The sequence below is a fragment of the Zootoca vivipara genome, chromosome 2 (assembly GCF_965207765.1).
Source record: "Zootoca vivipara chromosome 2, rZooViv2.hap1.1, whole genome shotgun sequence".
Lineage (NCBI taxonomy): Eukaryota > Metazoa > Chordata > Lepidosauria > Squamata > Lacertidae > Zootoca > Zootoca vivipara.
In genome coordinates this window covers 32,347,835-32,362,213 of record NC_142584.1, presented here as the reverse complement: position 1 = coordinate 32,362,213, position 14,379 = coordinate 32,347,835, and the positions used below count along the sequence as shown (strand labels likewise).

Genomic DNA, 14,379 nt, shown 5'->3' with positions numbered 1-14,379 from the left:
GTATTTTTTTTGTTTTAATATTGAAAACCACCCTGTGATCTTAATAATAAATAATAATATTTGTATAGGAACAAAATTTCATAATTTAATTCTGATGCAATATGCAGGATTTATTTATTATATGATTTACCATGATATTCTGCCATCAAAATAACTCGGTGATGACAGGCATTCTAGAGCAGGCTTCCTCAACCTCGACCCTCCATATGTTTTGAGACTACAATTCCCATCATCCCTGACCACTGGTCCTGCTAGCTAAGGATCATGGGAGTTGTAGGCCAAAAACATCAGGAGGGCCAAGGTTGAGGAAGCCTGTTCTAGAGACTCAGCTACATTAGTAAAGAAACAGTGATTTGAATGCTCTATAAGCATGCAACACCAGATGGTGCCAGAGAGCAGGAAATTTTAAAAGACAATTTTCCATAGAGAATTTTTCTTTCGGTGTAACAATCTAATTTCTGACTTATTTATAGCATTCCCCTCCCCCTGTGTCTAGATCCACCCTAAGTGTGGTAACAAATACTTGAAAAAACTTGCTGCATTTCAAGGCATGTTCTTGCTGAAGCACCTTCCGTTACCCTTTAAAAAGACTTGTCTATACAAGTCTATTCGACAGTGTTCTCGAAGCTACGAACATGAGTTTCACCAAACTGCGGTAGGCAGTGCAAGACAGGAGTGCCTGGCGTGCTATGGTCCATGGGGTCACGAAGAGTCGGACACGACTAAACGACTAAACAACAACAATACCCCTTAAAATTGTGCAGCTTGGCTGCACCAAATGCAATAGCGATAATATAAAATGACCCCATTTGTTGGTTACGTTATTTTGTTAGTTCCATGGAATTTCTTGTGTGTGTGTGTGTCTTTAAGGGAATGAAGAAGTAGAAGTGAAAGAGAGAGAGATGGAACATAAGACACACGGTGATAGGGTTAGAATGAGTGTGTTAAGGACCAGAAGAGATGCCCTGTTCTTCCAGATCTCTTTTGCTTTCATTCTGAATCTTCAGCAAACCTGCTTTCCGGTTATGTTCTGCATCCTTGATGAGAAAGACATGCTTGTTGAAACAAAAGGTGATGCAATGGGAGAACGGGCACAGGAACTCTGCAGCTTTCTATTAGAGCTGCTGATCTAACTCTGCAGCAGTAATGGTGATTATTATGTTCTGTTGGCCATAAAGACCATAGCTGTCAAGTTTTCCCTTTTCTCACGAGGAAGCCTATTCAGCATAAGGGAATTTCCTTTAAAAAGGGGAGAACTTGACAGCTATGATAAACACTCCCCCTGCTCTTGGATACTTGATTTGGAATTTGGAATGGGAGCTCTATTTCCTGCATACTCTGTTTTAAAAGAGACAAAAGAATGTTCCGCCTTCTTGTTGGGCTGCAAAGCAAAGTAAACTTCCCTATTTGAAGCTGCCTCTTCCTTTCCCGCCTTGACCCTTTGAAATAATACTCTGAACAGCTAGAAGGCAACACTGCGCTGAAGTTGGTTCCTCATTCCTTCCTTGCGTGAACCTTCCAAACACAGCTCAAGTCAGAAAAGTTTAAAAGATAAGGATTCTGTGTTCCTGAACCCCAGAATAAGTTTTGGTCTACCTACCACATATCGTATTTGTTTGTTTTTTCCATAAAAATTATACATGGCTTGACTGGAAGAAAAAAAAACCTCAGGGTGGTTAACAAAAACAATAAAACAAAAACAAAATCAGAAAATAAAAACAAAAACATGTATTTAAAACATAGTAATCTAAGCAGGTGTTTCCACTGCTTTTCAGTGCCCTTGGTAGCCCACTGTCTCTTCTTTTCCTTTGTCTCTGGAAGAAATAAGGGGAACACAGGTCTGAGAGCTCTCTATTAACTGAAACAGCTGGTATGCAGAATCAATCACCAGTACTGGGGCACTGATACCCAGGCATAATGGGTGGTATTTAATGCTACTGCTACTCAGACTAGACCTACTGAAGTTAATGGACATGCCTAACTTAGGTTCATTGGGCGGCGTTCACCTAGCTAGCTCTGCCAACTTAGAATCTTATGTGAAAAGTTAGTATGTTGCTTTCAGTGAACTTAGGCACATATATATGACCAGGCAGCTTTTTAGGGCAGGAATTATATTGATGCAGTCATGGATAAGCTACAGCTGTGGACTTTGCCGGCCCAGTAGCTGTTAAAGGCAAAGACCCAGTATGAGGAGAAGGTATTTTCCTATCTGAGTGGTGTAGTCGGCTTCAGGTGCTGGGCTGTGTACATGTGGGGATTGTGTGGAATAGAGCAATGTTTCCCAACCTTGTGCCTCCAGCTGTTTTCGGACTACAATTCCCATCATTCCTGACCACTGGTCTTGCTAGCTAGGGATGATGGGAATTGTAGTCTCAAAACATCTGGAGGCACAAGGTTGGGAAACACTGGAATAGAGAACGCGAGTCGTTTTCAAATTGTACAGTCCAGGGAATGTCGATTTTATATTTGCCCTTCAGTGCAAAATCTGATTTAAGGGCCGCCTTTGCATTATACATTTTAAACAGTATCGGGCCACTTTAAACAGTCATGGTTCCCCTCAAAGGATCCCGGGAGCTGTAGTTTGTTAAGGGTGCAGAAAGTTGTGAGGAGACCCCTATTCCCCTCACGGAGCTACAATTCTCAGAGTGGCTGAACAGTCAGTCCCAAGGAATTCTGGAGATTGTAAGTCTGTGAGGGGAACTGGGGCCTCCGACCAACGATTGATGCCTTTAACACAGCGTTTCTCAACCGCTGTTCCGCGTCGTGACCCGGCCGGCTTCCTTTCCGGTGGGTCAGTGTTTTGTATTGGCGGCCGCCAGGCACGTGACAATGCAAATCGCCCTTCTCGTCGCTGCACGTCGCGGCAAAATTTAGACAAACTAAAATTTAGACAAACTTAAAGAAGCTGGCTGGATGAGCTCAACCTGAAACTTGCTGAGCAAAGGATTGTGCTGGCAGAGAAATCAGCGGCTTGTGAAGCCTTATTACAGGAGATTGCAACCAACACAGCAATTGGCAAGTGTTTCTTACAGTCATAATTATATAGTCAATATAGGGCGGCACAGAGTTAATTTTTTAAACTTTTTTAATGGTGGTGTGCCTCGTGATTTTTTTCATGGAACAAGTGTGCCTTGGCCCAAAAAAGGTTGAGAAACACTGCTTTAACAAACTGCAGCTACCAGGATTCTTTGAGGGAAGCCATGCCTGTTTAAAGCGGTATGATACTGCTTTAAATGTGCCGATGGGACCTAAGACTCAACATCCTCCCTGTGAATGCTGCTGGGATTTTTACCAATAGCTTCCAGGGAAGGAAGACAAGGCAGGCATTCTTTGTCCCTAGCAATTGATCATCATGGACAAACAGCAAGCTGTCCAGCATTGTAGCTGCAATTGAAGCAAGCGTTGCTGGTCAGACGAAACAAGTTAAACAAGTTGACTGATCTAGTCTGGGAAATCTTACATTCCTAAAAAACCTTCAGCTTGTGTGTTCGAGGCTTCTGGTCTTGGAGCCCCACTGGAAGAAAGAAAGAAAGAAAAAACCCAGAAGGAAACGGCTTCTGAGGAGAAACACGAGCAGGGGAAAGGTTGAATGCTCTTTCCTGTGTGAACTTGCTTTGTAAAGATTTGGTGGCTGGTCCGCTGCTGTCTTCTGTATGGTTTGTCTGGCCTGGACCTTGACTAATATTCTCAGCAATGTGGCCCCTTGGTAACTGACTGTGAGAAGAGTACTCCTTGGGTGGTAGCAGATGCTGTATTTTCCTACCTCATCCCTGTTTCATTGACTGCTTTTCAGGACTTTTGTACCTCTGGTTCATTCAAGACTGTGTGCGAGAGCCAGTTATGGGTGGTGGTAAGTATTCCATTCTATTTATATTGGAAAGGGTTGTTTTGAAGTTGAACTAATAAAGAATAGGTGAAATGACTATCTTGTGCTGGAATTATCATCATCCTTATTTGCAAGGTTTGAAACCCCACCAGTTGTTCTTCAGGGATGGTCATTCAGAATAAATATTGGTCTATGAACAGAGTAGTGACAGTTGATGGGAACTGTGCCAAAAGGATAAAAGAAATATTAAATATTAATTGCTTTGTTATATTAATTGCTAGTTATAAGGTTAGTTTGTCTTTGTACAAGGAATTCGCTTGGAGTTTTAGTATGTTATGAGGCTGGCAGGAGAGGACTCAGACTATTATAGTAGTAGTACCGGTAGTAATAGTAATAATAATAATAATTTATACCCCACCCATCTGGCTGGGTTTCCCAGGCCACTTTGGGTGGCTCCAAACAGAATATTAAAAACACGATAAAACATCAAACATTAAAAACTTCCCTAAACAGGGCTGCCTTCAGATGTCTTCTAAAAGTCAGATAGTTGTTTATTTCTTTGACATCTGATGGGAGGGTGTTCCACAGGGTGGTTCTATTCTAGGATATGTGGAGAGTCGATGTGTCCGCAGTCAGTAGCAATTTTCCCATCTCCAAGGAATATCAGGACTGGAGTATATTATAGGAAGCTTCAGCTGTCACTCTTGCTTCTGGTGACAGGAGGGGAAGGAATGGCAGTGCATATAGACCATCTCGGTTGTGAGTCCTGGAAGATCTTCTCCCTGCCTTGCAGGCCTTTTCCCAACAAATACAGTTCTTAGATATCATAGTGGAACATGCTCTGTTTTTCAGATATGTGTCCATCAGTCACACTTTAAGCATTCTGCTCTGCATTTCTGTTGGCAGACTTCCTACCACAGCACTGACAACAGCTGCGTCAGAGGAGGGCCATGTTGTCTGGGGTATAAAGAGGCCCCTGGAAGTGTGCTGTAAGGTTGAGGAATGGGCTCAAAGGGGTCAGGTTGTGGTGAATGTTGCCTGCTTTTCAGGTGCAATTCTACATCTTGAATAAAAAGAAGCATCTAAGAACTGGTAACAGAGCAAAGTAAAAAATTATAGAACACCAATTAGCCATGATTACAACAGGAGGGTGATTTATTTTATTTTTTGTTTAGCCTGATCACCTTGTGGGAGAGTGGGGCTTCTTTCCTCTCCTCCCCACTTGCAGGGTCCATGGGCTGCAAATGCTAAAGATTATTTTACTTTTAATCTTAACAGTGGTAAGCAGAAGATGGATTATAGTGCCTGGTGAGATTCTTGCAAAGAATGCAGGACTAGAAAGACCATCATTCTGATTCAATAAAGCACTTCTTATGCAAGAACATGGGTGCATACTTAGGATTACTTTATGATTTAGTTATACTTTATATATTAACAGACCGTGAGTCGGCTCTCTCGCGCCATAAATTTTAAACCCACCAATGGACCCTAAAGTTGTCCCACACTCCTGTCATACAAGCCAACTCACCTACAAACTTGCATCACTCTGTCCATGACAGTGCACCCACTTCAATTGGTGATTCTTTGCCAGCTCTGTTTTCTTTGTAAATGAAAACGGGCAGTCAAGAGATTCTCATTTCCTATCTTCTTGTTGACAAGGGGGTCAACAAAGGAAGAAGCCCACCATGTGTCTCTCTCTACTAGATGAAGTGGAAGGTTGGTGCCCACTCTTTCCTGTGTGCTCATTGCATTCAAGTGCACAGTAAGAATAAGGTATTATTTAATTCCAGCCAGAAAACAGCGTAGAAATGATGTCTCCAGCGTTTCCTAGGTGCATACACAAAAAAGACTCTGCACACAGTGTTCTCAAGAAAGAAATGTGTTCATTGTCATTGGGAAACTACTTGATTTCTGTGAACTTCGGAAGGACAAGTGTCTAGTTCAAACTGTCCTTTATTGGGAACAGTAATTTCAGTTACATTAACTCAAAAACTACCCAGTGGAAAATCTCATTGGTCTAGGATGATTTGTAGGTGATTGACGTAAGTAAAGACCTTGGTCACCATCCTCTCATCTCTTTATAAACACCACTGTGAGTGCACATATTCATTTCAGTATTACACTGAATTGTTTCAGCATAGGAGTAACTACTAGGTTATTGAAATATGTAAGGTAAAGGTAAAGGGACCCCTGACCATTAGGTTCAGTCGTGACCGACTCTGGGGTTGCGCGCTCATCTCGCATTATTGGCCGAGGGAGCCGGCGTATAGCTTCCAGGTCATGTGGCCAGCATGACAAAGCCGCTTCTGGCAAACCAGAGCAGCACATGGAAACGCCGTTTACCTTCCCGCTGTAGCGGTCGGTTCCTATTTATCTACTTGCATTTTGACGTGCTTTCGAACTGCTAGGTTGGCAGGAGCTGGGACCAAGCAACGGGAGCTCAGCCCGTCACAGGGATTCGAACCGCCGACCTGCTGATCAGCAAGCCCTAGGCTCAGTGGTTTAACCCACAGAGCCACCTGGGTCCCTATTGAAATATGTAGTCCTCACTTAAGTGGAATTGCCAAATAGTTAGCAGCTTCTAGCTTGCCTCAATTTCAACATGCAGTTACATGCAGACGCAACATAGCTCTGTTTCTTTGCAAAGAAAAATATATATATATACAGACACAGTTCAGCCAATATTAATATCACCCAAGTTGTGGATATCTATTAGTCATTATTTTGCTCTTACTCTCAGTTTGCTATATAGACACGATCCGTCCAAAGCTAGACACTTACAAGTCTTATTGGTTCAAATGCACGCCTTATAGGAATGGTGGGATATAAATGTGGTAATTGGTGGTGATGATTAAGAATATAGTTTTCATTAAGTTGGAGGCTGCTGCCAGTAAGGAGGGAGTATAGTGCTATATAGGTATGTGGTCTCTCACTATGTTGTTATACAATTTTTTACAATCTCAAGTACAGATGTGCTGTTACAACAAGTTTATGAAACTGAGTGATTACAGTTTTCAGTTTCATCACGCTGCAAATTAGGTTTTCCCCAGAGTGAAGTGTTAATGAAATACTACAGTTTTGCACAATAATCGTTTGACCAAACTTTCCCCAGACCAGGCTTAAAAGAAGGAGTGAACCGCATTGAAACCCCCTTTTGTCTTTGTGTGTAAAATTCTGTTCATTTATTTTCTAGGTCGCAATTCACAATAAAATCAAAGGAAGGGCAGAACTACAAGACAACCAACACAAGAGGTAAGCACATATTAAGCTGCCTTATACTAAGACAGACCATTGGTCAATCCAGTTCAGTATTATCTACACTGACAGGCAGTGACTCTCCAGGGTTTTAGGTCGGCATCTTTTCCTGCCAAACCTTGAGACACCAGGGACAAAATCTTGGGACCTGCTAATGAGTAGAAGACATGTATAAGATTGTACTGCGCAGTTGCAGTCCTTCACACTTATCTGGGAGTAAGCCCTGTTGAACTCAGTGGGACTTGTTTCTGAGTTGCATAGGATCCAACTTTTAGCCCTGTTTTAAGTACAGTTTGCTTTCTCTGTTGCTTCATTTACAACATTTAGGATGAATGTTACTGCGAAAGCAGATTCGGAACTCCAAAATTGGCTGAACTTGAGTTTCTTTTGTCATAGTAAAATATTTAGAGGCTGTGGTTGTTATTTGAGAGAGCAGTAACTTACAATATTGCCACATTTCGCACAAGACTGTGGCTCTTAGCACCAACGAGCAAATGTGGTTTTCCAGAGAGAAGGTTGCTGCTGCTGTGGAATTTAACACCTGGGTGACTGTTTGTGTGTGTGTGTGTGTGTGTGTAAGGAATATAGACACTTTTTGTTTTCTTATCAGCCCTTCAGTATCTTGAATCACTGCCTGTTATGCAACTGTTGAATGACACAACTTTTCTCTTAACTGTAATAACATGACAGAAAGTACTTTTCCTACTAAATTAAAAGTTTCCCCCATTGAGAACCAGTGATATGTGGGTTGTTTAGAACAGGGATGGGGAACACGAGACCCTCCAAGTATTGTTGGGTTCCAATTCCCATCAGGCATAGCTCGTATCGCCAAAAGTCAAGGATGAGGGGAGCTGTCACCTAGCAACATCCCCAGGTTAGAGTATAAGACTAGGATAGGCAATCAATCCCCACTCAACCATAAAATTCCCTGGGTGTCCTTACACAAGTCACTGCCACTCTTCTTGTCCCCTATTTGCTCCCGAGAGTTTGGGGAGCCAACAGAAATAGATTTGGGGGCATAGGGGGATAGCGAGAGGAAGTTCCATTGCACAAGTGGAAGTCCTTGCACAAATGGGATGGCTTCATTGGATACAACCCTAAATGTCTGTCAAAAAGTGATGAAGTGCAGGAACTTTGCCAGGAAAAAAATGTGACAAATCTAATTCGTGACTTGTAGGATTGATTTTTGTTTGTTTCTTTCAGCTATATTAAGATTTTCTGATTGGTAGAATTAGCACATGCAGTGGTCTCTGCAATTCTGTTTATGAAACGTGTGCCAGAGGTGGTTGTTTGCGGCTGGATGTGGAAGAGCAAGTTCTCAGACTGGCAGCTTAGCTCGTGTGAGAGGAAACTGTCCTAATACATGTATTCAGTGACTAGCCTTTTTCCTTGTGAGACAAAAGAAGAAATGAAACTTCTTTCAACACCAGTGTTTCCTAATGCAGTTCCTCCAACATTGCTACTTATAGTTTGAAGGAACTCCCAATTTAAACAAGCTACTGCTGGAGGGGAATAATTTGAGTAACGAAAACATAAGACATGAGCGATGAGGAAGTAAAAGAACCCAGTAGAGTGGGGCTTTGTGAACCCTCAGCATATAATGACTGCATAGCTGTGAGAGGATTTCTGGAGGCTTCTACACAAGGCCGGCTCAAGATATTTTGCCTTAAGCAAAGGACTAAATGGCGCCCCTCCATTCCATGTCCCAAAGACAGCCAGAGTGATGGTTCAATCTTACTTCTATTTGGGCAGTTAGGCAGCATCCTCCAAAGCTGCCCCACTCCGTCTAATGGTAGGGACAGCAGGACAGAGACGCTAGGACAAAGACAGCTATTACACAATGCTATGAATTTCAGTGACCTAGCTTTATTCTGGCTGCTGCGTATTGCCTAGACAAGGTTCCTCTTCTACCTTTTTTGTTTTTGGAAGTAATAGCTAAAATTAGGGTGTCTGGCATCCCGTTTATGTTGAGGTAAAAAAAAAAAGGGTAAAGGACCCCGGATGGTTAAGTCTCATACCTTCCAACTCCTGGATTGAAAAATCCGGGATCAGCGGTGGTGCAGCACCGGAAGTCGCTTCTACGCGGCAGCAGAAGTTGCTTCTACGCATGTCCAGACATGCGTAGAAGCAACTTCCAGTGTCAGTGCTACCTGATTTCCGGTGCCCAGACATGGGCGGCGCAGCGCCGGAAGTCGCTTCTACGCATTTCCAGACATGCGTAGAAGCGACTTCCGGTGCCAGGCTGCCCGTGTTTGCATGTCTGGGCACCAGAAATCGCTTCTGCGCATGTCCAGAAATCGCTTCTGCGCATGTCCAGACATGCGCAGACAGCCGTGAGCCGGGACATGGCCGACGGCAGGAGCTTTATGGGATATTTACGGGATATAATCAATTCGGGATAACAGCGGGGGAACGGTAACAAAATACAGGGGTTTCCCGTGAAAAACGGGAGACTTGGCAGCTATGTGTCAAAGGCGACTATGGGGTTGTGGCACTCATCTTACTTTCAGGCCGATGGAACCTGCGTTTCTCCACAGACAACTTTCCGGGTCATGTGGTCAGCATGACTAAACCGCTACTGGCACACGGAACACCATGATGGAAACCAGAGTGCATGGAAACTCTGTTTACCTTCCTGGTGCAGCAGGACCTGTTTATCTACTTCCACTGGCGTGCTTTCGAACTGCTAGGTTGGCAGGAGCTGGGACGGAGCAACGGGAGCTCACTCTGTTGTGAGGATTCGAACCTCCGACCTTCTGATCGGCAAGCCCAAGAGGCTCAGTGGTTTAGACCACAGTGCCACCCGCATCCCTATATCCTGTTTCTGTAGCAGATGTCCATTCACACAAATGGTGTTAGGGGACCCCCTGGAACAAAATGGGGGCCACGTGGGCTGCAGGGGAAGAGAGGAAGGTTGCATCAACTTGAGTGATGTAAGATATTGCCCTGGAACTTTGCTTCTGAAATTTTAACAATAAAGGTCTCTTTTAAAATTTGCTAGTACTGCACTAGCAGGAACACATGAAGGTGGCATGTCAGGCTATGTGAATGACTAATTTTCTCTATGGGATTTGTGGTTGGTTGACAGCAAGTAACCTCAGCAACTGCAGTGGAAAACACACTGGCATTTATAGCCAGAGCTGCCAAAGCAAATAGAAGCTTTTGGAAAAACAAATTATTTGAAGCCATATTTTAAAGGGTGCAGACTAATTTTTCATTTAATTAAATATGAGGAATTGCCAGGCTGGATTTCCAAAATGTATCAGGTCTTGCACCAACAACTCTGGCTTTCAGTTTGTTTCTAGGTACAATGCAAGGTGCTGTTTGTTACCTCAAAGTTCCTTAGTTTTCTGTGGCCAGGGTATCTGAAAGACTGCTTCCTCCATATGAACCTGCCTGTAATGTAAGATCAGATTCATAGGCCCCATTGTATGTCCTATCTCCAAGAGAAGCTAGGCTTGTGGGGAAATTGGACAGGTCCTTTGGGCAGCATCCCATTATGGAATTCCCTCACTCGGAAGGCGAGACAAGACTAGCTTCATCTTCATTTAGTTTTCAGAAAGCCATTAAAACTTCTTGGTACCACATGGCTTTCAGATTATTATAAATATAATCAACTTTTCTGGGGTTTTTTAATGTTTGTTATATTACTGCTTTAAAGTTTTGAGGTAAAAGTTTATAAATCTAAGTCACCGTCTTCCATATTAAACAGCTCCTGCTTTAAGATCAGTAGATGAGGCCCTCCTGATGGTTCCTCCTCAGGATGAGGTACATGATTTGTCCCCCCCCCCCCAAGAAAAGGGCCTTTTCAGTGGTGGCTCCTCATGTATGGAACTCCCTCCCTACTGTGGTATGTCTGGCCCCATTTCTTTATAGTTTTAGGTGGTTACTGAAGACAAAGCTTTTTAGGCAGGTATTTGGAGGAGGACAGACCTGATTGCTGTGCTGCTGTTAGTAACTATTTTAGTGATTTGTTATTGTGTTGTTTTATGGATTTATAAAATATACATTTGCTCATTGTAAACCAACCTGTGCCTTGTGCATAGAGCGGTATATAAATTATATTGCTTAATTAATTGTTGTCTTGGGGGCCCATTTTTGCCCAAAGCGTGGTTCATAAATATTTTTTTACAATACGCTAAAAAAATAAAATGGGGTGTTGATGAGGACTAGAAACATGCCAAGTCTAAATTTGACGCTGAATTCAGTGGAAGTATCGCTGCTACCGTATATGCCAAGTCATTTAATCTTCCTTTCTCTCCTCTTTATGATACTTCAAACGAAGAAGAACTGAGGTCTCCAGCCTTGATAGTGAGCTTTTAGGATGGCAGTTGATGCTGGCAACTGATAATAACATGCAGTTATATGATGGACTACAATCTGATCAAAGTGCCATTTATGTGAATAATATATCTTCCTGTTTCCCATCAGTGAAAAGAAAGACATTGCCCCAGTCATGATAAACCAGAGAAAAGACTTGCTGCTCTTTGTCAAGTAGAGTTCCAGATATATTCTCCTTTGTCCTTTTTAGAAAACTGAAACAACTATAAGGTCCGATTTTAGTTCTTGATGTACCGCACAGCTGAGCTTCAGTGCTTAAAAAGAGTAAAGTGGAAGTTTCTGCTTGTTTGACGCAGATAATGCATATTTCTTCCTGCCTGTTTCAGTGAGGCCACGCTGGCTTTGAAACCACATACTTTCTTAGATCGTAAGAGCTTGTGTCTGTTCTTAAGTAACAACAGCAGACACAGTTCTTATTGGTGGATGTGTGTGTGGGGGGAAACTTCATACATTAGATTCTTCACACAGAATGAAACTGAGTGTCTGTCTTTCTATGCTTCCTACTGTGGCATGGGAGGAAATGGAGGCAGAGACCGAAAGGTTACTTACTCATCACAACTCAGAAAGCAGGTACTGTGGTTGTGTGCAGAAGGCAGTTTGAAGTGGAATTTAGGCATCTTATATATACAAGTTTTTCACATCATCCACACAGTGTTGTCCTTATGCAAACGACAGCCTGCACTTCCCACCCCCGTTCAGTTTGGATTTTCCAGATGAAGGAACAGGCAGTGGGGGATGCATCCAACTTAAAATTTCAAGTTACCCAACTGTGGAAATACTGGAGCACATTGTGTGGTTTTTAAAAAACGTGTGGTGATGTTTTGCTGGGTGCCATCTATCATGACACATCCTGCTTCTGCTACTCAGGTGCTCCTTTGTGGGCTGCTGGTGGGGCTGACATGACACACAGGTGTGTGTGTGGTATTTTTGACCCACTGTTTTCTGCAAGCCTGGTATATAGGAAACTTCTATCTCAGAAAACTTGGCCGTGTGCACAAGACACAGTGCAAATACATCCCATCAAGTACCACTCACTCGTGTGGATGGGAATCATGGGGATGTAGTTAATTTGCTAGTGTGTTGACAAATGTGTGCAAAAGCACAGAAGAGTCAGATCTCTGTGACCCACACGGTGAAGGTGTGGGAGCCACACGGTGAACTGGTGAAGGGAAATTCTTTGCAGTTAAACCTGAACATGATAGCAAGCGTCATTTACTGAGCTTGCTTACCTAGGGATATTTTCTTAGCCCTGTAGGAGTGCAAGACCTTTGCATACATCACAGGTGTGGGGGTAAAATAAGGAGGGGAAGGCAGCTTCTCATAGCATTAAGGCAGGTGGGAGGATGGGAGAAAGTTCCTGATGAATGGTTCAGTCTGTTCTTAACAGGAGGACTAAATGATATGTGCTCTGTTTGGGATCTGAGAGGGCTTCCTCAGAGGTCTGAGACTGTCCTTAGCTTAGCACATGGAGATATGCAGTACTAATTTCCAACATGAATATGAATTTGTTTTATTTGTGCAGAGGATTTATGTCACACCCCTATCAGTGTAACTCTCAAGGCAGCTGAATGCAAATACATACAGAGAAGCAAATCAAAGAAAGGGCGATACTGTAAATTTGTTTTGGATCAGCCACCAGTGCAATAGAGGTCTCCACATGCTCTAGAGAAATGACAACTCGGTAACTGTGAAAGAGGGCCGGGTACATTTCCGTTTGCTGTCACAATGGTCAGAGTGTGATAAAAGAGTGTGGTTTCCTCTTAAGCATGTGAGAGCTGATGGGAACACTGTGCTGGCAGGGACAGGCTTCTGAATTCAGGGTTCAGCCTCTGAAGAGTATATACATTCTGCCGGTGGCATCGTCCTACACTTGCTCAGGCTTTCCCTATTGCTCAGGCCTTCCCTAGACCAGCCAAGTATGGAGGCTGACAGAAAGAACCCGGTGGGGGAATCCCCTGGGAAAGACAACAAAAAAGTATGTAGTCTTTTCTTTCACTTTAGAATGTTATTTAGCGGCAAGTTACAGCTCTTGCTTTTCAATCTCCTCCCTTTCATGTTCTGCTTCAACCTGCTGAGATACTGAAACCTTTGAGGTTGCTTTAGATCCCATTCTTAAATTTCTTAATATATTTCTTCTAAAGAGCATTTTATATGCACAACCACCCTGCAGGGTAGGTTAGGCTGAGAGGCCATGAGCTACTTAATGTGGATTTTGGACCTGGATTTGTTATATCAAGCCCAGTACTCTAGCTACTGGGCCTTATGTTAAGGTCTAGCTTTGACCTAACTTTTGCAGGGCAGGGGATGAGATGCCCTGGCAGTTGCAGTCTTGGAAAAGAATAGTGTGCAAACCACATGAGCAAGAGCGTGAAGGAACATCTAAGGGCTTTTTGCTTCCTGATATTTGTCAAGTCCTTGCATACCATTTGGAGTAACTTGTTAATTTTGCATGTGCAAAATCAGCTAGTGTTAAATACTTCCTGGTGGTGGATTCCTCAAAGTGGATTACTTGATGAAGGAATGGCCTTGACAAATAATATCTCCACTCCATAGACAATCATGTCACATTTTCTTGCAGTAGCTACCCAGGGCTTAACAAGTAGCTACAGTAGTCTCTGTTCATCAAGCAGTTTATGACATCTGTTCATCAAGCAGTTGATCTGATCCAGTATCCTTTCCCTCCTGTGGTCATTTCTGCTGCCTTGCAAGTTAGGAATCGGGAAGAGAATACTATTGATGCAAACCCGCCTTTTAAATTCCTAATCAGAAAACAAAGACTCATCAGAGCAAGTCTTGTTCTTGCTGTGCCGTAAAACTCCTTTCCACCTCCTCACCCCCCTGCACTAACCAGTTACGGCTGTGGTTATGGCATGGTGTGGTTCTCTTATTTCTAAAAGAAAGAAAGAAAGCAAGCACAACTTGAGAGTCAGCAAGCAGCAACTCACAACCCTTGTTAT

At 43.0% G+C, this 14,379-nt stretch overlaps 1 protein-coding gene across 4 annotated transcripts in view; it reads left to right on the top strand.

The window, feature by feature from the left end:
* UNC13D (unc-13 homolog D) overlaps positions 1-14,379 on the top strand; it is a 55,758-nt gene that overhangs the window by 4,468 nt on the left and 36,911 nt on the right. For 2 of the 4 annotated variants that reach the window (XM_035104510.3, XM_035104507.3), the window contains exons 2-3: positions 3,794-3,850; positions 7,020-7,078. Coding sequence is in view for 2 of the 4 variants with exons in the window: in XM_035104509.3 (XP_034960400.1) it covers positions 13,341-13,397 (57 nt within the window). In the remaining 2 variants the exon portion in view is untranslated. Of the gene's footprint in view, positions 1-3,793; positions 3,851-7,019; positions 7,079-13,192; positions 13,398-14,379 lie in introns of those variants that run through there. The other 2 variants (XM_035104509.3, XM_035104506.3) reach the window with 1 other exon arrangement.